Source organism: Staurois parvus, unplaced genomic scaffold (assembly GCF_062004578.1).
Source record: "Staurois parvus isolate SC_StPar_1 unplaced genomic scaffold, SC_StPar_1.0 ptg000191l, whole genome shotgun sequence".
Lineage (NCBI taxonomy): Eukaryota > Metazoa > Chordata > Amphibia > Anura > Ranidae > Staurois > Staurois parvus.
The window spans coordinates 6,405,168-6,431,520 of NW_028317987.1; the positions used below are offsets into that span (position 1 = coordinate 6,405,168).

General features: G+C 48.1%; 2 protein-coding genes across 2 annotated transcripts in view; one reads left to right on the top strand and one right to left on the bottom strand.

The window, feature by feature from the left end:
- Nucleotides 1–26,353, top strand: part of LOC149461929 (uncharacterized) — a 147,641-nt gene that overhangs the window by 98,414 nt on the left and 22,874 nt on the right. The window lies entirely within an intron of this gene.
- On the bottom strand, nt 1,584–11,845 carry LOC149461931 (uncharacterized). The gene is made up of 3 exons (XM_089677666.1): nt 11,636–11,845; nt 6,894–7,076; nt 1,584–5,316 (listed from the first exon to the last, which is right to left on the bottom strand). The coding sequence occupies exon 3, from the start codon at nt 5,300–5,302 to the stop codon at nt 4,151–4,153; it is 1,152 nt and encodes a 383-aa protein (XP_089533792.1). The 5' UTR covers nt 5,303–5,316; nt 6,894–7,076; nt 11,636–11,845; the 3' UTR covers nt 1,584–4,150.

A 26,353-nucleotide genomic window follows, 5' to 3' on the forward strand; every position in this document is an offset into this window, starting at 1 on the left:
TGGGTGGCAGAGAGGGTGGATTTGCCACTAAAGGGTAACGAGGGGGCCCCACCCACTTTAGTCCACTAGGAGAGCCAAGGGGGTGTCCCTGTAACAGGGGTAGTCCGACACAGGAGAGGGGTGCCTGGAGTCACCACCGCAACAGTTCAGGTAACACAGGGGGAAAGCAGGTACTCACGGATCCAACAGGGTGCCTGGTCTCCCAGGGGTAGAAGCAGAACGCAGGTACCTGTGGAGTCCGGATCAGGCGGGTGGCCTCTGGCTCTGGCAGATGAGCTGTGTTAGTCTCTCCCCCTTCTGTGGGGCCTCTGGCAAAAAGCAGGCAGGCTGGGATAGTCTCTCCCCCTTCTGTGGGGTCTCTCACAATCGCAGGTATGCTTTCTCTGGTTGTCTCTTCCCTTCTGTGGAGTCTCCGTGAAGCTGGGGTAGGCTTGCAGAGTCTATTCACAAGGGTCTCGCCGAAGCTTGAGATCCCTTGCAGACTCCACACCAGAATGAATAGGAGCTCCCAGCATCCACCTCTTAAACTGCTGCAGGACGCTCCCCGGTCGCCTTGGCAACCGGGAGGGGGAAGGGAACACTAGACCCCAGGGAGAATCAGGCTGGTGACAGGGACATCCTGGGGCCAGGGATGATGTCTGCATAGATGAAAAGCAGGTTGGGAGGTGTGCAGAGAGCTCCCAGCCAGCTGGCCAGGAGGGAGGGGACCCAGAGTAATTTGATTTGGCCATTTGGCCTAGTGACACAGGGAACAATTGGAACAATACAGAGCAGGACACTGAGGGCATGTGATACAAGGCACTAATAAGGGGATTAATAATTGGCACGCTCCCATACCGTGACACCTTCTCTTCAGAGAAGCCTATCCTGCACCCACCTAATATCTGTACTTTTATTTTCTCCATCAGCCCATCCCCCCAAACTATTACCTTTTGTATCAGTTGACCCTCCATTTTAGATTGTAAGCTCTAACAAGCCGGCCCCCTGATTCCTCCTGTAATGAATTGTATTGGAATTGTCCTGTCTGCCCTCATATTGTATGTAAAGTGATGAGCAAACTGTTGGCTCTATATAAATCCTGTATAATAATAATACATTCCGCTCCATGTGTGGCTGTTCTCCATCAACAAAAGTTGGCTGTTTCTGTCTCAGGGATATGATGGAAAACATTTGTCAATCAGCATCTGCAGCCACCAGTGTATTCCCAGCGGGAGGGATTCCTCCATTCACATTGTTTGTGTGGAAGGAGAAATCTGAACAAAAGAACTAACAGTGTATGGTCAGCTATAGATTGTTCTGTTCTCTGGATCCAATCAACTGTGGAAGGTTTCCCCCATTCATGACCAGGCCATTTTTACTATCTTGTATTCTGCTCCATGTCTCCGGTAAGAAAAAATCCCAGTAAGTGTATATTGATTGCTGTGTGTGAGTGTTGTAGCGTCTACAAACTATGGGATAGATACTGAAATTTACACAGCTTTTACTTTCTGTCTACTCATCACATTTCTTGAGGTGCTACAATACCAAAATAGTACAAACACCCCAAATGACCCCTTTTTGGAAAGTAGAAACCAAAAGGAATATTCTGTTGAGTCCATGGAAGATTTTATTTTTTTGTCACAAGTTTTTAAAAATGGCAAAAAAAGTTTTCTTTTTTAAACATAGTTGCCATTGTAATGAATTACTGCTCACACATGCCATGGGTATATGTGGAATTACACCCCAAAATGCATTCTGCTACTTCTCCCGAGTATGGGGGCACCACATGTGAGAGATGTTTTGGCAGTCTAGCTACACACAGGACTCCAAAATCCAATAAGCACCTCCAGGCTTTCAGGGTGTATTTTATTATGCTGCTAATGATGTCCCGGTGGCCCCGCCCCTTATATATTTAAAAACTGTCAAGCCACCTCAGAAGCAGATGGCTGGAAGCCATCAGTGGGAGCAGAGCCTGTTTTTAAATGATTTTTTCAGGTAGCGGCAGCAGCGGTGGTGATGGCTGGCATCATGATTGACGTTGGATCCACTGTGGGGGACATTCTTTTAGTGTTTTAAATAAAGGACTTGTCAGAGACAGACTTCTGTCTTTTTTCACACTACACTTTTTGTTTTTATGTCAATGTGTAGGGGTACCATGTATCCCATACTCATTCAACTGGGGGGCGGGATTTGGGGGCCCCCTTTATAAAGGGGGTTTCCAGATTCTAATAAGCCCCCACGGTTGTGAGGAAGAGGCCCTTGTCCCCATCAACATGGGGACAAGGTACTTTGGGAGGCCCCCCTGCCCCAAAGCACCCCCCCATGTTGAGGGCATGTGGCCAGGTATGGTACGGGGGGCACTCGCTCATCCCTCCTTCTTTCCTGACCTGCCGGGCTGCATGCTCAGATAAGGGTCTGGTAGGGATTTTGGGAGAGATCCCATGCCATTTTTTTTTTATATTTTGGTGTGGGGCTTCCCCTCTAAATCCATACCAGACCCAAAGGGCTTGGTGTGAATGGGAGGGGGGACCCCACACCATTTTTCTTTTATTACTGACCTTTATTTTTAGATTCAGCTGTCAATAATATATATTATCTAGACCTTCAAAATATGTAAAATCATTACAGAAATAATTATAAAGGATAACAAACAAAATCAGAATAAATAGAACTAAGGAAATCAAATTAGAATACATAAAGATATGCCTGGCTACAAATGGTGCTGGTTGTCACACACAGGAGACACGACCGAGTGCCGCCTGTCAGAGGAATCCACACACAGGAGACGTGACCGAGTGCCGGCTGTCAGAGGAATCCACACACAGGAGACGTGACCGAGTGCCGGCTGTCAGAGGAATCCACACACAGGAGACGTGACCGAGTGCCGGCTGTCAGAGGAATCCACACACAGGAGACGCGACCGAGTGCCGCCTGTCAGAGGACTCCACACACAGGAGACGTGACCGAGTGCCGGCTGTCAGAGGAATCCACACACAGGAGACGTGACCGAGTGCCGGCTGTCGGAGGACTCCACACACAGGAGACGTGACCGAGTGCCGGCTGTCAGAGGAATCCACACACAGGAGACACGACCGAGTGCCAGCTGTCAGAGGAATCCACACACAGGAGACGTGACCGAGTGCCGGCTGTCAGAGGACTCCACACACAGGAGACGTGACCGAGTGCCGGCTGTCAGAGGAATCCATACAGAGATTTACTATTGAGCAGTGGCTAAAAAGCAAGTGCCCACAGAGGACGTCTAACGTGTTCTGCACATGCGCATTTATATCGGACATAGACGTTGGAAAAGCGTCTAGTTCTTCACTGTCATGACTTGCTTTAAAAAACTACTTTTTACCCATTTAAACATTTTTTTGGAAATGTCAGATATTGTTTAAAGTGAAGTCCTGATATTTGACAAAGCAAATTTCAATGTGAACATGTCTGCAGTGATTGGTCAGAGTGTTAGACATGCCTTTTACCAAGTCTGCTTTTTTAGACTGATTCCTGGATTGTTAGCCCACGGAAATGCACCTAGACACATTAGTAAATCAGGGCCTTAATGTCATCACTGGATGAATACAATACCACCAATATTCATCACAGCTGGGCCAGCACTGATCACATCTGTCCAATATTGTTGTTTACAAATCACACCTCCAAGTGTTTGTGAAATCTCCCGCCACAAACTGTGTGCAGCCAATGACAGATCAGGACCCCATTTTTATTCTCCTGCTATCAATGGCCAACCTGGTCCCACACTTCATCCATGTCTTTGGGGACCTCTGATCTCCTTATGGACTGTTTCTTCCATGATGAAGATCAGCCATGGAGTATATCTGAGGTGTATATCAGGGTGTGCTTCTTCCCCACATGAGAGCTGGGATGTCCAGCAACATTCATCTAGAAGACATTTCCCGCACTCAAGGCACTAATACACCTCCAGGGCTGTGTGGGACCCCTGATGTACAGGAAGACAGGACTTCAGTGAAGAACATTTCCCTCACTCAGGACAGGAAAGTGGCTTCTCCTCCATGTGAGATCTCTGATGTCTGAAAAGATGGGAGTTCTGTGAAAAACATTTCCCGCACTCAAGGCACTAATACACCTCCAGGGTTGTGTGGAACCCCTGATGTACAGGAAGACAGGACTTCAGTGAGGAACATTTCCCTCACTCAGGACAGGAAAGTGGCTTCTCCCTCGCATGAGATCTCTGATGTTTGGAAAGATGGGACTTCTGCGAAAAACATTTCCCGCACTCAGGACAGGAATACGGCTTCTCCCCCGTGTGAGATCTCTGATGTGTGTGAAGATGGGACTTACTTGAAAAACATTTTCCACACTCAGAACAGGAAAGTGGCTTCTCCCCGCTGTGAGATCTCTGATGTGTGTGAAGATGGGACTTACTTGAAAAACATTTCCCGCATTTAGGACAGGAGTATGGCTTCTCCCCCGTGTGACATCTCTGATGTGTGGAAAGATTGTACTTCTGTGAAAAACATTTTTCGCACTCAGAACAGGAATACGGCTTCTTCCCCGTGTGAGATTTCTGATGTCTGCAAAGACCTGACTTATCTGAAAAACATTTCCCGCACTCAGGACAGGAATATGGCTTCTCCCCTGTGTGTAGTCTCTGATGTCTGTGATAAAAGGACTTGTTTGAAAAACATTTCCCGCACTCAAAACAGGAGTACGGTTTTTCTCCTGTGTGAAGCCTTAGATGTGTAATAAGATGTGATTTCTGTAAACAACATTTCCCGCACTCAGGACAGGAATATTTCTTCTCGCCCATGTGATATGTTCTATGATGTATTTGTAGATAGGATTTTTGTGAAAAACATTTTTTGCACTGAGGGCAGGAAAATGGCTTCTCTCCCGTGTGAGATCTTTTGTGCACATTAAGATTATATTTAAAACTGAAACACTTCCCGCACTCAGGACAGGAATGTGGCTTTTCCTGCATATGGGATTTTTTATGAACATTAAGAAGTGATTTGGAATGGAAACATTTCCTGCACTCATGACAGGAATACGGCTTCTCCCCTGTGTGTGTTCTTTTATGCACATTAAGTTTGGATTTAGAATGGAACCTCTTCCCGCACTCAGTACAGGAGAAGCTCTTCCCTGTTGGAAGGCCGGCCCGGTCCCGCACAGTCTGAGGTTCCTCAGGATACGAGGAATCCGATGGTCCATCTACACTGGGTGGTGCCGGATGGACATTGGAGGGAGCCGGGTTTTCTCCTGGACTATACTGTGTGATGTCCTCATCTTCTACTTTCCAGTCTGGAGACAAAGTGAGACAATCCTCTGAGGTTTTCCTCATCTCCCGGCCATGGACTAAAATACAAAGACAAAGAGGATTACTAGACAGGAGCTGATTGGTTCCCCCAAACCAGGACTGGCTGAGTCCCACCAGAGGTCAGAGAGTGAGGATGGGGGGAGAACAACCAAGATGAAGACTGGACTGATCCTTATAACCACCAACATTGGGGTATTGACTCCTCCCTCATTATCACTTTCTGTTTAAGGGTCCAAAGTTGGAGGATGTTATCACATTATTATCCCCATGTAAAAGTCTGTGCGCCAATCACATCATCCGATATAAAATGTCCAGCTGGGAGGAAATGGGGGGAACAAAAGAGAATCCATATTATGTGTATATATAGCAGTGGGGGGAGGGGGAGAGCAGAAGTCAGGAGTATGTAATGTACAACACAGAATATATAGTGCAGGGGTCAGGAGTATGTAATGTACAACATGGAGTATATAGTGCAGGGGTCAGGAGTATGTAATGTACAACATAGAGTATATACTGCAGGGGTCAGGAGTATGTAATGTACAACATAGAGTATATAGTGCAGGGGTCAGGAGTATGTAATGTACAACATAGAGTATATAGTGCAGGGGTCAGGAGTATGTATTGTACAACATAGAGTATATAGTGCAGGGGTCAGGAGTATGTAATGTACAACATAGAGTATATAGTGCAGGGGTCAGGAGTATGTAATGTACAACATAGAGTATATAGTGCAGGGGTCAGGAGTATGTAATGTACAACATGGAGTATATAGTGCAGGGGTCAGGGGGATGTAATGTACAACACAGAGTATATAGTGCAGGGGTCAGGAGTATGTAATGTACAACATACAGTATATAGTGCAGGGGTCAGGAGTATGTAATGTACAACATACAGTATATAGTGCAGGGGTCAGGAGTATGTAATGTACAACACAGAATATATAGTGCAGGGGTCAGGAGTATGTAATGTACAACATGGAGTATATAGTGCAGGGGTCAGGAGTATGTAATGTACAACATAGAGTATATAGTGCAGGGGTCAGGAGTATGGAATGTACAACATGGAGTATATAGTGCAGGGGTCAGGAGTATGTAATGTACAACATAGCGTATATAGTGCAGGGGTCAGGAGGATGTAATGTACAACATGGAGTATATAGTGCAGGGGTCAGGAGTATGTAATGTACAATATAAATTATACAATGAAATGGTCAGGACTCATAATATTGGTATTCAGCACTCAGTGGTGGCCTAGATGTCCACATGAGACAAGCTGCAGAGGTCCCACACCGCCGCCTCCCATCTCCTGAGACTAAATCCATTGTTTCTATGTGTTTATCAGATGATGGGGGATCTAGGTGGATCCTCCGTACTGCTCTCTCCTTTACAATAAAGTCTCCTCTTACCCGGTGATGTGAGGGGCGGCTGATTGTCCATCATGACGTCCTTGTAGAGATCCTTGTGTCCTTCTAAATACTCCCACTCCTCCATGGAGAAATAGACAGTGACACCCTGACACCTTATAGGAACCTGACACACACAATGATACAGTCACCATCCAGACACATCCCTTGTCTGTTACTGGAGAATGTCCCAGAATTCCCGGCACCGCTCACCTCTCCTGTCAACAGCTCCATCATCTTCTTGGTGACTTCTAGAATCTTCTGTCTTGTAGGGATCAGGGATGGAGGTGGGGGGATGGTGATGGGATTCTGGATTCTCGAGGATCTTGTGGTCATACGATGAGATCTCCTTCTGGTGTCATTGTCGGTGGATTTCTTCATGACTCCTGTACAGTTCTGTGTGATACAAAGAGAGATCTCACTCTCCCACAGGAATGTAACATCATGGGCCCCTGAACAAAGTCATTCTCTGGGGCCCCTACCAGCCTGCCCAAATTTCAGCACATACTCTCAAAAATTATAGTATATTAGTTGATAGAATGAAATATATTTATTAGGACTTTCAACGTAATCAATTTTAAATAAGAAAACATACAATAAACCAAAGACTACTCAACACAGGGCATAGTACGGGCGGGTGCAGGAGGGCACAGAACAGGGAGGGGGGCAGGAGGGCACAGTACAGGGAGGGGGGCAGGAGGGCACAGTACAGGGAGAGCAGGAGGGCACAGTACAGGGAGGGGGGCAGGAGGGCACAGTACAGGGAGGGTGGCAGGAGGGCACAGTACAGGGAGGGGGGCAGGAGGGCAGAGTACAGGGAGGGGGGCAGGAGGGCACAGTACAGGGAGGGGGGCAGGAGGGCACAGTACAGGGAGAGCAGGAGGGCACAGTACAGGGAGGGGGGCAGGAGGGCACAGTACAGGGAGGGTGGCAGGAGGGCACAGTACAGGGAGGGGGGCAGGAGGGCAGAGTACAGGGAGGGGGGCAGGAGGGCACAGTACAGAGAGGGGGGCAGGAGGGCAGAGTACAGGGAGAAGGGCAGGAGGGCACAGTACAGAGAGGGGGGCAGGAGGGCAGAGAAAAGAAGGGGGGAAAGAGGGCACAGTACGGGAGGGTGCAGGAGGGCACAGTATGGAAGGGGGGATGGAGGGCGCAGTACGGGAGGGTGCAGGAGGGCAAAGTACGAGAGGGTGCAGGAGGGCACAGTACAAGAGGGTGCAGGAGGGCACAGTACAAGAGGGTGCAGGAGGGCACAGTACAAGGGGGGCAGGAGGGCACAGTACAAGGGGGGCAGGAGGGCACAGTATGGGAGGGTGCAGGAGGGCACAGTATGGGAGGGTGCAGGAGGGCACAGTATGGGGGGGCAGGAGGCCACAGTACAGGGGGGGGGGCAGGAGGCCACAGTACAGGGAGGGGGCAGGAGGGCACAGTACAGGAAGAGGGGATGGAGGACACAGAACAGGAGGGTGCAGGAGGGCACAGTACGGGAGGGTGCAGGAGGGCACAGTACGGGAGGGTGCAGGAGGGCACAGTACGGGAGGGGGCAGGAGGGCACAGTACGGGAGGGGGCAGGAGGGCACAGTACAGGGAGGGGGGCAGGAGGGCACAGTATGGGAGGGGGCAGGAGGGCACAGTACGGGAGGGTGCAGGAGGGCACAGTACAGGGAGGGGGCAGGAGGGCACAGTATGGGAGGGGGCAGGAGGGCACAGTACGGGAGGGTGCAGGAGGGCACAGTACGGGAGGGGGCAGGAGGGCACAGTACGGGAGGGGGCAGGAGGGCACAGTACAGGAAGGGGGGCAGGAGGGCACAGTACAGGAAGGGGGGCAGGAGGGCACAGTACAGGAAGGGGGGCAGGAGGGCACAGTATGGGGGGGCAGGAGGGCACAGTACGGGAGGGGGCAGGAGGGCACAGTACAGGGGGGGCAGGAGGGCACAGTACAGGGAGGGGGGCAGGAGGGCACAGTACAGGGAGGGGGGCAGGAGGGCACAGTATGAGTGGGGGCAGGAGGGCACAGTATGGGGGGGCAGGAGGGCACAGTATGAGTGGGGGCAGGAGGGCACAGTATGGGGGGGCAGGAGGGCACAGTACAGGGGGGACAGGAGGGCACAGTACAAGGGGCAGCAGGAGGGCACAGTACGGGGGGGCAGGAGGGCACAGTATGAGTGGGGGCAGGAGGGCACAGTATGGGGGGGCAGGAGGGCACAGTACAGGGGGGGCAGGAGGGCACAGTACAGGGGGGGCAGGAGGGCACAGTACAGGGGGGGCAGGAGGGCACAGTACAGGGGGATGGAGGGCACAGTACAGGGGGCAGGAAAACATAATACAGGAGGGCCAGGAGAGCACAGTATAGGTGGGGCAGGAGTGCAGGGTATGGGAGACAGCAATGCACAGTATAGGTGGAAGAAGGGCATAGTACAGAGGGGGGCAGGGGAACATAATACAGGAGGTAAAAGTATAAGTTGGGCAGGAGTGCAGGATATGGGGGAGGAGTGCAAATTATAGGGGGATGGAGGGCACAGTAAAGGGTGCAGTAGGGCACAGTATGTGGGAGCAAGAGTGCATAGGACAGGGGTGCTGGAGTGCATAGTACAGTACTGGGGGGACAGGAGGGCATGGTACAGAGGGCAGGAGGGCTCAGTACCCGCTGGCTGGAGGGCACAGTACAGTACAAGGTGGGGAAGGAGGGCACATTATGGGGGGCAGGAGGGCACAGTACAGTACAAGGTGGGGAAGGAGGGCCCATTATGGGGGCAGGAGGGCACAGTACAGGGAGCAGGAGTACACAGTATGGGGGGGGACTGGAGGGCACAGTAAAGTACAAGGGGGGGCAGTAGTGCACAGTATGGGGGGCCAGGAGGGTACAGTACAGGGAAGGGCAGTAATGCACAGTACAGGGGGGCAGGAGGGCACAGTACAAAGGGGGGAAAGAGGGCACAGTACAAGTGGGGGCAGGAGGGCACAGTACAAGTGGGGGCAGGAGGGCACAGTACAGGGGGGCAAGAGGGCACAGTACAGGGAGGGGTGCAGAAAGGCCCAGTACGGGGGGGGGGGGGCAGGAGGGCACAGTACAGGGGGGAAGGAGGGAACAGTACAGGGGGATAAGCAGGGCACAGTACAAAGGGGCAGGAGGGCACAGTACATGGGGGACAGGAGGGCACAATACAGGGGGATCAGGAGGGAACAGTACAGGGGGGGCAGGAGGTCACAGTACAGGGGGGGCAGGAGGTCACAGTACAGGGGGGGGCAGGAAGTCACAGTACAGGGGGGGCAGGAAGTCACAGTACAGGGGGGGCAGGAGGTCACAGTATGGGGGGGCAGGAGGTCACAGTACAGGGGGGGCAGGAGGTCACAGTACAGGGGGGGCAGGAGGTCACAGTATGGGGGAGCAGGAGGGCACAGTACAGGAGGGATGGAGGGCTGAGTACAGTACAGAGGGGTTACAAGGTACATTACAAGGTGCAGTAATGTATAATATAGAAGAGATGGTCTCAAGCACAGCAACACAGGGAAGCTGCTGTCACAGATCTTGCCTGTTCTGACAGCCTGTCACTGGGTTAAAGAACTCTGGGATAGGCAATAAACCCCCCAATAGTACACCCCCCTACAGAAAACACTAAACAGTCCATAAAATGTTGAACATCCTTCCCATTGTGGAGAAAAGTCTAACTGAATTTTTATGACCTAATCTCTGTAACCCAAAAGATAACATCACCTGCTGTGCCAAGGAGGAGGTGTAACAGCCGGGATGACATCATATCCTCTCCTCTCTCTCTGTAGTAAAAGGAAACTACAGTTCCCATCAATTACAGGTGAATGTGGGCGGGTACACTAGACCTGTATGTGTTGAATGTGTCTGAGAGTCTCGGTCCGCCCACCACTGAAAGTGGGGCTGAATGACATCTCTGCTTCCTGCAGAAAGAACTACAGAAGGGATGTGCCAAGACCAGTGGCTGGAAGTAAAGGAGGCGGAGCAGCCATCGGTCTTACAAACAGGAAACAAAGAAAATTAATGGTTTGATTTCAGTTCTGCTTTAAATTTACAATCAAAATAACATCTCCCCACCTGTACCTTCCTCCCACAGTTCCAGTACTTTGTAGGGGTTAAGGAAGAGGTGGAGCATCTTACTACTGCTGCTGCTTGTGTGGGCGGGATATGTACTGCTCTGAACACATGGGATAAATAGGAGGGGAGGGCCATTGGGATCAGAGCTGTACATGTCCCGCCCACACAAGCACCAGCAGCAGTAAGATGCTCCGTCTCAGGGTTCCTTAACTCCTGCAAAGCAGAAGAAAGTAGAGGGAGGAGATGTCATTCTGATTATAGATGGAGCCCAGTGACAGGCTGCTGCTGTACCCGCAGCCCAGATTCCAGGACACTGCCCGGGACACGGCCATCCTGGGACAGCTTGGTAAAAAGCTTGACTATCCTGGAAAATTGGTATCATGTAATGCAAGATTATCAAGGGGCCCCTGGGCAGTGCCCTGCTCTCCCATAATCCCTCACTTCTATGATCAGCTCTAGATTTATTCTCCAGGGATTGGCCACAATGTGCCGAGTCAGCAAAGGACAGACATCTCCATCCAATGATATGATGACAATGGGGTCAGATTTATAGCTCCTTCTAGAAGTCATATAATAGAGTCACTAATGGTTTACTAGTAAGGCTCACTGACCCACCAGGAAATGTCACCCATGGATTTAGTGGTCAGTGGGCGTGGCATGCTGGTAATCATGGGTCTCTCTGATTGGACTAAAGCTGAGATTGTTCTCTTCTATAACCAATGCCGCCATCTTGTGCTATAACCAAATCTCATAGAGTCCGGACACTTTATGTATTCATAGTACTTGTGTGGATGTCGTTATTGATTACAGAACATCAGAAGACTTCAAGTGACTCTGAATCCCTCCCAGTGTACAGCCGAGTCAGATTTAACCCCTTCATTACACTCACCTCTCCAGTCAGCAGGCTGAGGATCTCCAGGGTGAGCTGCAATATCGTCTCATTCCGGGGAAATTCCTTCCTTACAATCTTCACAAAACCCAAAGTCTGCTGATTGTCCATCATGACGTCCTTGTAGAGGTCCTTGTGTCCTTCTAAATACTCCCACTCCTCCATGGAGAAATAGACAGTGACACCCTGACACCTTATAGGAACCTGACACACACAATGATACAGTCACCATCCAGACACATCCCTTGTCTGTTACTGGAGAATGTCCCAGAATTCCCGGCACCGCTCACCTCTCCTGTCAGCAGCTCCATCATCTTCTTGGTGACTTCTAGAATCTTCTCCATGTTGTGTCTCTCAGGGTTTATGGAGTCAAATGGAGGCACTGTGATGGTCATATGATCACCTGACTTCAGAAGAGGAAATCTCTGTATTGAGGAACCAATAGGAACATCATGTTAGAATCCCAGAATCCTCCTCACCTCTCCGGTCAGGTCGGTGTTTTATTAATAGAGATAAGAGCGATGTCATGTGACCTCCCAGAATCCTCCTCACCTCTCCGGTCAGATCTGTGTTTTATTAATAGAGATGAGAGCGATGTCATGTGACCTCCCAAAATCCTCCTCACCTCTCCGGTCAGGTCGGTGTTTTATTAATAGAGATAAGAGCGATGTCATGTGACCTCCCAGAATCCTCCTCACCTCTCCGGTCAGGTCTGTGTTTTATTAATAGAGATAAGAGCGATGTCATGTGACCTCCCAGAATCCTCCTCACCTCTCCGGTCAGGTCTGTGTTTTATTAATAGAGATAAGAGTGAAGTCATGTGACCTCCCAGAATCCTCCTCACCTCTCCGGTCAGGTCTGTGTTTTATTAATAGAGATAAGAGTGAAGTCATGTGACCTCCCAGAATCCTCCTCACCTCTCCGGTCAGGTCTGTGTTTTATTAATAGAGATGAGAGTGAAGTCATGTGACCTCCCAGAATCCTCCTCACCTCTCCGGTCAGATCTGTGTTTTATTAATAGAGATGAGAGTGATGTCATGTGACCTCCCAGAATCCTCCTCACCTCTCCGGTCAGGTCGGTGTTTTATTAATAGAGATGAGAGCGATGTCATGTGACCTCCCAGAATCCTCCTCACCTCTCCGGTCAGATCTGTGTTTTATTAATAGAGATGAGAGTGATGTCATGTGACCTCCCAGAATCCTCCTCACCTCTCCGCTCAGGTCTGTGTTTTATTAATAGAGATGAGTGATGTCATGTGACCTCCCAGAATCCTCCTCACCTCTCCGGTCAGGTCTGTGTTTTATTAATAGAGATAAGAGTGAAGTCATGTGACCTCCCAGAATCCTCCTCACCTCTCCGGTCAGGTCTGTGTTTTATTAATAGAGATAAGAGTGAAGTCATGTGACCTCCCAGAATCCTCCTCACCTCTCCGGTCAGGTCTGTGTTTTATTAATAGAGATAAGAGTGAAGTCATGTGACCTCCCAGAATCCTCCTCACCTCTCCGGTCAGGTCTGTTTTATTAATAGAGATAAGAGTGATGTCATGTGACCTCCCAGAATCCTCCTCACCTCTCCGGTCAGCAGGTAGATGATCTCCAGGGTGAGGTTTAGTATCTTCTCAGTCATGTGACTCCGGTCCTCCTCCATCCTCATTGGTGCCATCATGTGACCTATACAGGTCTCCTTGTAGATGGATAACTTTGGGAAATGAAAGTAAGAATGATTTGGATGGTATTGGTCACACAATAATAGGATGTGGATGTGAGGGGGGAATAGGAGGGTTGCTGGACATTGAAGAACTACTCCCCCATGGGAAGATGTTTATTTGGGACTGTTTAGTATTTGCTACATTTTGGAGGTCCCGGGACCCTCTTGACCTGCAGGATCAAAAATCCCCTTTTCTCTGTTGGGTTTGTTTGGTCTCTGAACTGGTTTTGATGAGTTTTAGATCTGCAGACAAGGAATGATAAATCTGATCCTTCCTATGACTTGTTTGCTCTGAGGCAGTGCTGTGAGGTCAATGTCGGCTCATCATGATATCCAGGAAGGGGAACTTTCTGACTATTAGCGGGTGTTGCCGGCTAATCAGGATAATTGCCAGAACTCCGGCTGCAAGACTCCAATCTCTGGCAGCTTTCTAGGAGTGATGTCACTTTCACTCTCTGCAGTATGAGAAGGGATTGGATAGGACAGGATGATGGTGCTGGTGGAGTAGAGAGCTGTGAGGGAGGGGTCTGCTCTCCTTCCTCCAATGGTAGCCCAGTATGGGTAGGATGATGGCAGGGGGTAGGGTCTTGTTTTCATCATTGGCAAGTATACTGTAGTATCCAGGACATTGTACAGAGTGGTGGTGGGTTCCTGGGGCTCTGAATTCCAGCACCGGGCACTGCCAGAGCCTGTGTCATGGGAAGGTATTGGAGTGTCTCCTGAAGATGTTCAGCACTGACCCCTGACTACCTTTTAGTTGATAATACACCAACAGACCTCCTCTAAGAACAAGTGCCCACCAAGGGGGGAAAGACTTCCCTTCTTCATTCCGCTTGGTATCTTGGAAAATGTTATTTGACCGGTTAGATGATAAGAAGGTGAAGGTTTATTTCCTTTCCTGGCTGGAGTTCTGTAAGGAGGTCTGGAAAGTAAGTGTAGGTGGGAGGACAACCAGAGACCAAGAGCCCCCCTCCCTACCTCAGAGTCCCCCTGAGTCCTACAACCTTCTCTTCCCTCAGAGACATGCTACCTGCCAACCCTATCAACCCAGATTTCACCATCTACTCTACACCCTCAGGGGTCCCAAAGTCTCTCATCCTTAGTACCTCCTGAGAGTCCTCTCAGCTCTCCTTCATCCCTCAGACCCTTCATTTGTTTTCCTCCCTCTGACACCAATGAATAAACATAATTTTCATAGCAGGCTGGGGAATGTTTTGTTCCGGGTAGAGAAGAAAAATCTGTTTGGCTGCACATCCGAAAAAAAAAAAATCACCTTTATTTGGACATATTCAAACCAGACCCTCCACAATGTATAAAAGAGGGAACATAGCACTTCAGTGGTGATTACTCTTTATTCATTTGGAATGTTTCCTTCCTCCTTCCCAGCAATGTAAGGGGCTCTATGCTCCATACTCCTGACCCCGGCACTCCATCATTGTGTTGGCTGCATAGTGTAATGATTGCCCATTGGCTGCCTGTGTAGTGTCATCATTGCCCTTTGTAGGCCATGTATGGTCAGGATGGTCCTTGTCTTGTCTATTTATTGTCAGTGCTGTTTGTTTAGAGGACCATATTACTAGAATTTATCTCCACAATGAGGAGAATGTTCCGGCCCTGGAAGTGGGGGAATGTTCTGCCCCTGAAGGGGTTCATCTGGGTTCCCACATTATATATGTGTGTATCATCATCTGCTGGGGATAAAAGACATCACAGTGACTATGGAGGAAGAGGACAAACGTGACTATGGAGGAAGAGGAGGGACGTGACTATGGAGGAAGAGGACGGACGTGACTATGGAGGAAGAGGACGGACGTGACTATGGAGGAAGAGGACGGACGTGACTATGGAGGCAGAGGACAGACGTGACTATGGAGGAAGAGGACAGACGTGACTATGGAGGAAGAGGACAGACGTGACTATGGAGGAAGAGGACAGACATGACTATGGAGGAAGAGGACGGAGATAACTATGGAGGAAGAGGACGGAGATAACTATGGAGGAAGAGGACAGACATGACTATAGAGGAAGAGGATAGACATGATGGGGGGTTACTGGGTGTAAATAGGAAATAACATCTTATTACCTCCTCTGCTGCCACTTCCAGCAACGTCTCCTCTTCTTTGTGCCACAAGGAACTACCTGTCTTTGTTCAGATCCCTTCCTGTCTATACCTGACATCACTTCCTGTGTGTATTCCATAGAAACTTCCTGTCTGAGTTTAAATGAGATCACCACCTTGTGGAGTTCAGAGGAACTGCAGCCCTCAAAATGTCTCATAATAGCCATTCCTGTATAATATCTACCTTTGAGGGCTACCACAGAAGATCAACAATTATTTTAAAAAGTAAGAAAAATAAATCTAGATCTTTTGCAGCCAACTGTTTAACAAAGATATTTCATTACATAAAGAAAAGTCTTAAAGACACAGAACACAAGTTAAAAACAAAGGTAAACCCAATGAAACAGATACCTCCGAAATGTATCTTTTTGTTGAAGAAAATGCAAATATATATCCTAAAGTATAAGAATATCTATCAATCCACTGATAATGAAGATGTTAGACATAAATGACAAGGATGTAATGGTCACAGAGGAATGGTGGTGGAGATCTCTCACAGTAAGAACACTTCCTTGAATGGTTCTATAAATAAAGAATGAATCCTGGAGGGAATAAAGCTGTAAAGCAATAAATAATATATAAACTGGGCCATCCACTTCATCCATAAAGACATTGTGATTGAAGATCTTCTAGATCACATAGAAGGAGGACTCATCCATGATTTCATACATTTGTTTGGAAGGATAGAACAATCCTCAGAAGGGAACATGTAGGATGACAGGAAAGGCTCCTGACTGGTGAGATCCTCCAAACATAATGATGACATCCATGAACTGGAGCGAGCTCGTTGGGGTGATAAAGCCAATCTGGAAACACTGTGTAGACGTTCTCCAAGAACTCAGCACACTCCAGGTGTGGAGAAAAGTCTCCAGGTGGGTTTAGCCTGTCATTTATCATAGGTAGGAATGTCCACACATGGACTTCCACAGGGACCCCCAGACTACATATAGAACCTGTACAGTGTCCCCTGTAATGAATTGCTTCCCACCAGGCCTATAGCAGAATGACAGCTGAGCGGGATCTCTCCCATCCTGGGTGGACATCATATGAAGTCCTCCAAGTCTAGTGGCTCTGCTGTATCTTGATATGTCACCTGCTGTGTCCACCAGATGACAAATCATTGTACCAGGCCAGCCCAGTACCATGTGATTGCTGTGACCATCACAGTGATCACATGACATTTGTACACAATGAATGGCTTTCATTCATTGTGTACTATTGTGATGGTCTCTGTGATTTGTCACTGGCTCACTACCTCTACTGGAAATGTATTCCAAGCATCTACTACTCTTTCAGTAAAATAATACTTTCTGAGATTAGTTGTGAACTTTCCTCCAGTTAGTTGGAGGTCATGTCCCGTGTTCTTCATTTTGGTTTCATATTGAAAATCCTGCCCTCCTGAACCTTATTCACTCCCTTGTTGTATGTAAAGGTTTCAGTCATGTCTCCCCTTTCCCTTCTCTCCTCCAGACTGGACATGTTACGTTCCTGAAGTCTCTCCTGATATCACTATTTGTATTCCCCGTCTCTGGACTCGTTCTATCTTATCAATACCTTTATGTAAGTGAGATCTCCAGAACTGGACACAGTATTCTACATGAGGTTGCTGGTGACCCCTCTAGTGATAGATCTATATAGAGAAATCGGGACCTCCTTCCTCCTGCCGGTGACCCCTCTAGTGATATAAAGATCTATATAGAGGAATCAGGACCTCCTTCCTCCTGCCGGTGACCCCTCTAGTGATATATAGATCTATATAGAGGAATCAGGACCTCCTTCCTCCTGCCGGTGACCCCTCTAGTGATAGAAAGATCTATCTAGAGGAATCGGGACCTCCTTCCTCCTGCCGGTGACCCCTCTAGTGATATAAAGACCTATATAGAGGAATCAGGACCTCCTTCCTCCTGCCGGTGACCCCTCTAGTGATATAAAGACCTATATAGAGGAATCGGGACCTCCTTCCTCCTGCCGGTGACCCCTCTAGTGATATAAAGATCTACATAGAGGAATCGGGACCTCCTTCCTCCCGCCGGTGACCCCTCTAGTGATATATAGATCTACATAGAGGAATCGGGACCTCCTTCCTCCCGCCGGTGACCCCTCTAGTGATATAAAGATCTATATAGAGGAATCAGGACCTCCTTCCTCCTGCCGGTGACCTCTCTAGTGATAGGATCTATATAGAGGAATCGGGACCTCCTTCCTCCTTTCGGTGACCCCTCTAGTGATATAAAGATCAATATAGAGGAATCAGGACCTCCTTCCTCCTGCTGGTGACCCCTCTAGTGATAGGATCAATATAGAGGAATCAGGACCTCCTTCCTCCTGCTGGTGACCCCTCTAGTGATATAAAGATCTATATAGAGGGATCGGGACCTCCTTCCTCCTGCCGGTGACCCCTCTAGTGATATAAAGATCTATATAGAGGAATCAGGACCTCCTTCCTCCCGCCGGTGACCCCTCTAGTGATATAAAGATCTATATAGAGGAATCAGGACCTCCTTCCTCCTGCCGGTGACCCCTCTAGTGATAGGATCTATATGGAGGAATTGGGACCTCCTTCCTCCTGCCTGTGACCCCTCTAGTGATAGGATCTATATAGAGGAATCGGGACCTTCTTCCTCCTTTCGGTGACCCCTCTAGTGATATAAAGATCAATATAGAGGAATCAGGACCTCCTTCCTCCTGCTGGTGACCCCTCTAGTGATAGGATCAATATAGAGGAATCAGGACCTCCTTCCTCCTGCTGGTGACCCCTCTAGTGATATAAAGATCTATATAGAGGGATCGGGACCTCCTTCCTCCTGCCGGTGACCCCTCTAGTGATATAAAGATCTATATAGAGGAATCAGGACCTCCTTCCTCCCGCCGGTGACCCCTCTAGTGATATAAAGATCTATATAGAGGAATCAGGACCTCCTTCCTCCTGCCGGTGACCCCTCTAGTGATAGGATCTATATGGAGGAATTGGGACCTCCTTCCTCCTGCCTGTGACCCCTCTAGTGATAGGATCTATATAGAGGAATCAGGACCTTCTTCCTCCCGCTGGTGACCCCTCTAGTGATAGGATCTATATAGAGGAATTGGGACCTCCTTCCTCCTGCCGGTGACCCCTCTAGTGATATAAAGATCTATATAGAGGAATCAGGACCTCCTTCCTCCTGCCTGTGACCCCTCTAGTGATAGGATCTATATAGAGGAATCAGGACCTCCTTCCTCCTGCTGGTGACCCCTCTAGTGATATAACGATCTATATAGAGAAATCAGGACCTCCTTCCTCCTGCTGGTGACCCCTCTGGTGATATAAAGATCTATATAGAGGAATCATGTCCTCCTTTTGTGATGATTGTGTGCCTGTGACCCCTCTAGTGATAGGATCTATATAGAGGAATCGGGACCTTCTTCCTCCCGCTGGTGACCCCTCTAGTGATAGGATCTATATAGAGGAATTGGGACCTCCTTCCTCCTGCCTGTGACCCCTCTAGTGATAGGATCTATATAGAGGAATCGGGACCTTCTTCCTCCCGCTGGTGACCCCTCTAGTGATAGGATCTATATAGAGGAATCGGGACCTCCTTCCTCCTGCCGGTGACCTCTGTAGCGATATAAAGATCTATATAGAGGAATCAGGACCTCCTTCCTCCTGCCGGTGACCTCTCTAGTGATAGGATCTATATAGAGGAATCGGGACCTCCTTCCTCCTTTCGGTGACCCCTCTAGTGATATATAGATCTATATAGAGGAATCATGACCCCCTTCCTCCTGCCGGTGACCCCTCTAGTGATATAAAGATCTATATAGAGGAATCAGGACCTCCTTCCTCCTGCTGGTGATCCCTCTAGTGATATAAAGATCTATATAGAGGAATCAGGACCTCCTTCCTCCCGCCGGTGACCCCTCTAGTGATATAAAGATCTATATAGAGGAATCAGGACCTCCTTCCTCCTGCCGGTGACCCCTCTAGTGATATAAAGATCTATATAGAGGAATCGGACCTCCTTCCTCCTGCCGGTGACCCCTCTAGTGATATAAAGATCAATATAGAGGAATCAGGACCTCCGTCCTCCTGCTGGTGACCCCTCTAGTGATAGGATCAATATAGAGGAATCAGGACCTCCTTCCTCCTGCCGGTGACCCCTCTAGTGATAGGATCTATATAGAGGAATTGGGACCTCCTTCCTCCTGCCTGTGACCCCTCTAGTGATAGGATCTATATAGAGGAATCGGGACCTCCTTCCTCCTGCCGGTGACCCCTCTAGTGATATAAAGATCTATATAGAGGGATCGGGACCTCCTTCCTCCTGCCGGTGACCTCTCTAGTGATAGGATCTATATAGAGGAATCGGGACCTCCTTCCTCCTTTCGGTGACCCCTCTAGTGATATATAGATCTATATAGAGGAATCGGGACCTCCTTCCTCCTGCTGGTGACCCCTCTAGTGATATAAAGATCTATATAGAGGAATCAGGACCTCCTTCCTCCCGCCGGTGACCCCTCTAGTGATATAAAGATCTATATAGAGGAATCAGGACCTCCTTCCTCCTGCTGGTGACCCCTCTAGTGATATAAAGATCAATATAGAGGAATCAGGACCTCCTTCCTCCTGCTGGTGACCCCTCTAGTGATAGGATCAATATAGAGGAATCAGGACCTCCTTCCTCCTGCTGGTGACCCCTCTAGTGATATAAAGATCTATATAGAGGGATCGGGACCTCCTTCCTCCTGCCGGTGACCCCTCTAGTGATATAAAGATCTATATAGAGGAATCAGGACCTCCTTCCTCCTGCTGGTGACCCCTCTAGTGATAGGATCTATATAGAGGAATCAGGACCTCCTTCCTCCTGCCTGTGACCCCTCTAGTGATAGGATCTATATAGAGGAATCGGGACCTCCTTCCTCCTGCCGGTGACCCCTCTAGTGATATAAAGATCTATATAGAGGAATCAGGACCTCCTTCCTCCCGCTGGTGACCCCTCTAGTGATAGGATCTATATAGAGGAATTGGGACCTCCTTCCTCCTGCCTGTGACCCCTCTAGTGATAGGATCTATATAGAGGAATCGGGACCTTCTTCCTCCCGCTGGTGACCCCTCTAGTGATAGGATCTATATAGAGGAATCGGGACCTCCTTCCTCCTGCCGGTGACCTCTGTAGCGATATAAAGATCTATATAGAGGAATCAGGACCTCCTTCCTCCTGCCGGTGACCTCTCTAGTGATAGGATCTATATAGAGGAATCGGGACCTCCTTCCTCCTTTCGGTGACCCCTCTAGTGATATATAGATCTATATAGAGGAATCATGACCCCCTTCCTCCTGCCGGTGACCCCTCTAGTGATATAAAGATCTATATAGAGGAATCAGGACCTCCTTCCTCCTGCTGGTGATCCCTCTAGTGATATAAAGATCTATATAGAGGAATCAGGACCTCCTTCCTCCCGCCGGTGACCCCTCTAGTGATATAAAGATCTATATAGAGGAATCAGGACCTCCTTCCTCCTGCCGGTGACCCCTCTAGTGATATAAAGATCTATATAGAGGAATCGGGACCTCCTTCCTCCTGCCGGTGACCCCTCTAGTGATATAAAGATCAATATAGAGGAATCAGGACCTCCGTCCTCCTGCTGGTGACCCCTCTAGTGATAGGATCAATATAGAGGAATCAGGACCTCCTTCCTCCTGCCGGTGACCCCTCTAGTGATAGGATCTATATAGAGGAATTGGGACCTCCTTCCTCCTGCCTGTGACCCCTCTAGTGATAGGATCTATATAGAGGAATCGGGACCTCCTTCCTCCTGCCGGTGACCCCTCTAGTGATATAAAGATCTATATAGAGGGATCGGGACCTCCTTCCTCCTGCCGGTGACCTCTCTAGTGATAGGATCTATATAGAGGAATCGGGACCTCCTTCCTCCTTTCGGTGACCCCTCTAGTGATATATAGATCTATATAGAGGAATCGGGACCTCCTTCCTCCTGCTGGTGACCCCTCTAGTGATATAAAGATCTATATAGAGGAATCAGGACCTCCTTCCTCCCGCCGGTGACCCCTCTAGTGATATAAAGATCTATATAGAGGAATCAGGACCTCCTTCCTCCTGCTGGTGACCCCTCTAGTGATATAAAGATCAATATAGAGGAATCAGGACCTCCTTCCTCCTGCTGGTGACCCCTCTAGTGATAGGATCAATATAGAGGAATCAGGACCTCCTTCCTCCTGCTGGTGACCCCTCTAGTGATATAAAGATCTATATAGAGGGATCGGGACCTCCTTCCTCCTGCCGGTGACCCCTCTAGTGATATAAAGATCTATATAGAGGAATCAGGACCTCCTTCCTCCTGCTGGTGACCCCTCTAGTGATAGGATCTATATAGAGGAATCAGGACCTCCTTCCTCCTGCCTGTGACCCCTCTAGTGATAGGATCTATATAGAGGAATCGGGACCTCCTTCCTCCTGCCGGTGACCCCTCTAGTGATATAAAGATCTATATAGAGGAATCAGGACCTCCTTCCTCCTGCCTGTGACCCCTCTAGTGATAGGATCTATATAGAGGAATCAGGACCTCCTTCCTCCTGCTGGTGACCCCTCTAGTGATATAAAGATCTATATAGAGGAATCAGGACCTCCTTCCTCCTGCTGGTGACCCCTCTAGTGATATAACGATCTATATAGAGAAATCAGGACCTCCTTCCTCCTGCTGGTGACCCCTCTGGTGATATAAAGATCTATATAGAGGAATCATGTCCTCCTTTTGTGATGATTGTGTGCAATAGAGGCATGGACGCTGTATATGACAGCCATCTTGTTAGGTCTCTGCCATGTTCCCTTCTGTCCTCCCCCCTCCTTTGTACATGGAATGCATAGCTGTATGTTGAACGGAGGTCAACAGGATCTCTTATCCTAAATAAAACACAGATAGATCATCTCCAGGGCTGTACACCTCTAATTAGTCTGGTTCCAGGGGGTCTGCTGGAAAACCACTTCCCTCTGCTGGATCATAAAACAATAACTCAGTCAGTCATGACCTGTTAGGCCATTAGGGCAGAGCGTGCCATAAAACGTACATTCCACAAGAGACAGTTTTCATACAATTCATACACTTCAGCAGGAACTGGGCACATTAATATGAAGTATATATTCGGACGGGTCACTTTAATATGAGTCACACAAGACCTTACATCACTATATTAGTGCCTACAAGAGAGAAGAAGCCGTCTCTTCCCTCCTGGGTGACAAGGGTGCGCTATGTTTGGTATCTTTGTGTTTGGAATATAATTCTGAATATTAATCTGCCAGTTGCTAGGATGCTGCCTGTACCTATTGAAGGTTATTGACCTTAGTATGAAATTGGAAGGGATTTGGTCATAACCTTGGTTACCGCCTAACACCCCTCCCCAAACTGGATGATTGGTCATTTGTTCTCAGGAGACACCCCTTTAATATGGTAGAAAAAGACTGACAGCCTGGAGAAGACAGCTCTCATTTAACATCAATCAGGAACCATCTAACAGACTTGAGAGCCAAGGCAATCTTTTTGTTCAGACAATTGGACTCTGCTAAACCAAGGACATTGCAAGTATCCGGCCTTCTGAACTCCTTTCTTTTATTTCTCTGCTGTTTTATTGTTCTCTTTATATCTTTGTTACATCTTTTTCTGTAAATATTTTAATTGCACCATTTTGCTGAGACGTAGAAAGGGAAATGGGCGCTAATAGGCTGCAGGAGATCTGCTGAGACATAGAAAGGGAAATTGGTGATAATAGGCTGAAGGAGATCTGCTGAGATGTAGAGAGGGAAATGGGAGCTAATAGGCTGCGAGAGATCTGCTGAGATATAGACAGGGAAATGGGTGCTAATAGGCTGCGGGAGATCTGCTGAGACATAGAGAGGGAAATGGGTGCTAATAGGCTGCAGGAGATCTGCTGAGACGTAGAGAGGGAAATGGGTGCTAATAGGCTGCAGGAGATCTGCTGAGACATAGAGAGGGAAATGGGAGCTAATAGGCTGCAGGAGATCTGCTGAGACATAGAGAGGAAAATGGGAGCTATTAGGCTGCAGGAGATCTGCAGAGAAAATTAAAAATGAAATTAATGGATGTGCAGTGTAGCAATATGTTATATGCTGTGTATGGCCTCTAGGGGTCTCACTACTTAGATACTGGTACAACTGTGTTATTGCCTCTCTTTGGTTGTAGTTCTAGGCAGACACATGTATAATGGCAGCTAGGAGCATCTAATAAAAATGACTGCTACTAACTACAGTGTGTGAGCATCTGAGCAGGATCAACTAACAGAACATGGTGGCAGCTGGGCACTGGACCTCTGAATAGCAAGTCTTCTGTCTACAAATACAGATTGTGTGACACTAGAACTGTACAGAGAATCAGCAACTGTAAGTACAGAGTCCCTATCAGACTGCACTATGGAGAGTGGCCTGAAACCCCCTCAGAGACTGGATGTCACTTCTTCCAATCTCTCACAGACATGGAGACACTGGAAGGAAGAGTTTACTCTGTATGTGGACCTGACAGTGGCACCCAGAGATGAGCAGAGGGAAGTAAAGCTGTTTTATTACTTGATTGGGGAAAAAGGCAGAGAACTAGCTGAGACCCTGCTCACAGACAGCATGGCACTGACAGACATACTGCAAGCATTTGATAAGCACTGTGACCCCAAAAAGAATGAGACAGTGGAGAGATACAAGTTCTTCTCAAGGAATCAAGAGATTGGGGACAGTGTGGACAGATATGTGACAGAGCTGAGGAGACTGGCTGCAACCTGTGGATTTGGGGACATCAGGGACTCCCTTATCCGAGACAGGATAGTGTGTGGCATCAGAGACTCTCACCTCAGAGAAAGATTACTGAGGGAGGAAGAGCTGGCGCTGGAGAAATGTATACAAATCTGCAGGGCTGCAGAGCTGACTAAAGACAGGCTGAAGATGATGGAGGGCACCAGTGATGCCTCAGTACATGCAGTATCTGTGAAAGGCAGAGCAAGGTCCAGGCTCCCTGTGAGCTCAGTCCAGTGTAAATACTGTGGCAAAAGACATGAAAGAGACAAAGAGAAATGTCCAGCGTATGGGGAGTCCTGCAGGACTTGTGGCAAGATGAACCACTTTTCAGCTGTGTGCAGATTCAAAACCAGCAAACAGTACAGACAAGTCCACACAGTGACCCAGGACACAGACGAGGACAGCACAGAGGACGATCACATTCCTTTGCTGGGAGTTAAAGCAGTTCAGGCTATGGACTTAATAAAGGTGCAGTCCCATAACATCATGGCTCTGGAAGTTTCTGACAATACTCAAAATCCTACACAAAAGGCAGAATACATTTTGGATTTTCACCACATAAAAACAGAGTATGCTGATTTATTTGAAGGTGATGGGTGCCTGGAAGGTAAATACAAACTAGAAATTGATCACACAATACAGGCTACCAGACTGCCTACAAGAAGAGTGCCTGTAGCCTTAATGCAACCGCTTAAAGAGGAACTGCAGGATTTGCACAGCAGAGGTATGATAGCACCAGTACAGGAAAGCACTGCAGGATCTGCACAGCAGAGGTATGATAGCACCAGTACAGGAAAGCACTGCAGGATTTGCACAGCAGAGGTATGATAGCACCGGTACAGGAAAGCACTGCAGGATCTGCACAGCAGAGGTATGATAGCACCAGTACAGGAAAGCACAGACTGGATCAGCAGTTTGGTGATAGTGAAAAAACCATCAGGCAAGTTAAGAATATGCATTGATCCTAAGCCACTGAACAAGGCCCTTAAAAGAAATCACTATCCAATGCCAACAATAGAAGATATTCTACCAGATCTATCAAAGGCTAAAATATTTTCGGTATGTGATGTGAAAAATGGGTTCTGGCACGTGGAACTGGATAAAGAATCAAGTTTATTAACAGCATTTTCTTCCCCATTTGGACGCTATAAGTGGCTTAGAATGCCAATGGGAGTAAGCCCGGCTCCAGAAGTGTTCCAACAAAAATTGATGCAAGCTTTGGAAGGACTGTCTGGAGTAAAAATAATAGCAGACGATATACTAATAGTTGGGGAAGGTGATGATCTAGAATCCGCAACAAAGGATCACGATAAAAAGATGATACAATTCTTAGACAGATGTAGAAAAAAATAAATCAAACTGAACCTGGAAAAATTCAAACTAAAAATGACAGAAGTACCATATATTGGACATCTTACCTCAAATGGTGTTAAAGTCGATCCAGAGAAGGTGAGGGCAATACAGGACATGTACTACAGATATACATGGAGTACAACGATTCCTGGGCATGGTGAATTATCTTTCCAAATTTTGCAAGCATTTATCAGACATGTGTGAGCCACTGAGACAGCTAACTCACAAAGACGTACTCTGGGAATGGACAGAAAGCCATGAAACTGCTTTTCAGTCAGTGAAAAATGCTATTGCAGACGCAGCAACGCTAAAATATTTTGATCCAGATCAAGCAGTGGTAGTACAATGTGATGCCTCAGAAACCGGCCTTGGAGCCACACTAATGCAGGATAAACAGCCAATCACATATGCAAGCAGAGCGTTAACTCTAACAGAGCAAGGATACGCTCAAATCGAGAAGGAACTACTAGCGGTAGTATTTGGGTTAGAGAAATTTCACCAGTACACCTACGGTCCACAAGTGGTGGTGCATTCAGATCACAAGCCTTTAGAAAGTATTACAAAGAAGCCACTACTGAATGCCCCAAAAAGACTGCAGCGTATGCTGTTAAGGCTTCAGAAATATGATTTGAACATTTGTTACTGTCCAGGGAAGGATTTACTGATTGCAGATGCCCTAAGCAGAGCTTACTTACCCATCACAAATGAAGAAGAAAAAGACATTGAAAGCATCAATATGTGTGAAT

What these genes read in the sequence shown, in the direction of transcription:
- LOC149461931 (XM_089677666.1), bottom strand. Translation starts at nt 5,302, where the DNA reads ATGAGGAAAACCTCAGAGGATTGTCTCACTTTGTCTCCAGACTGGAAA.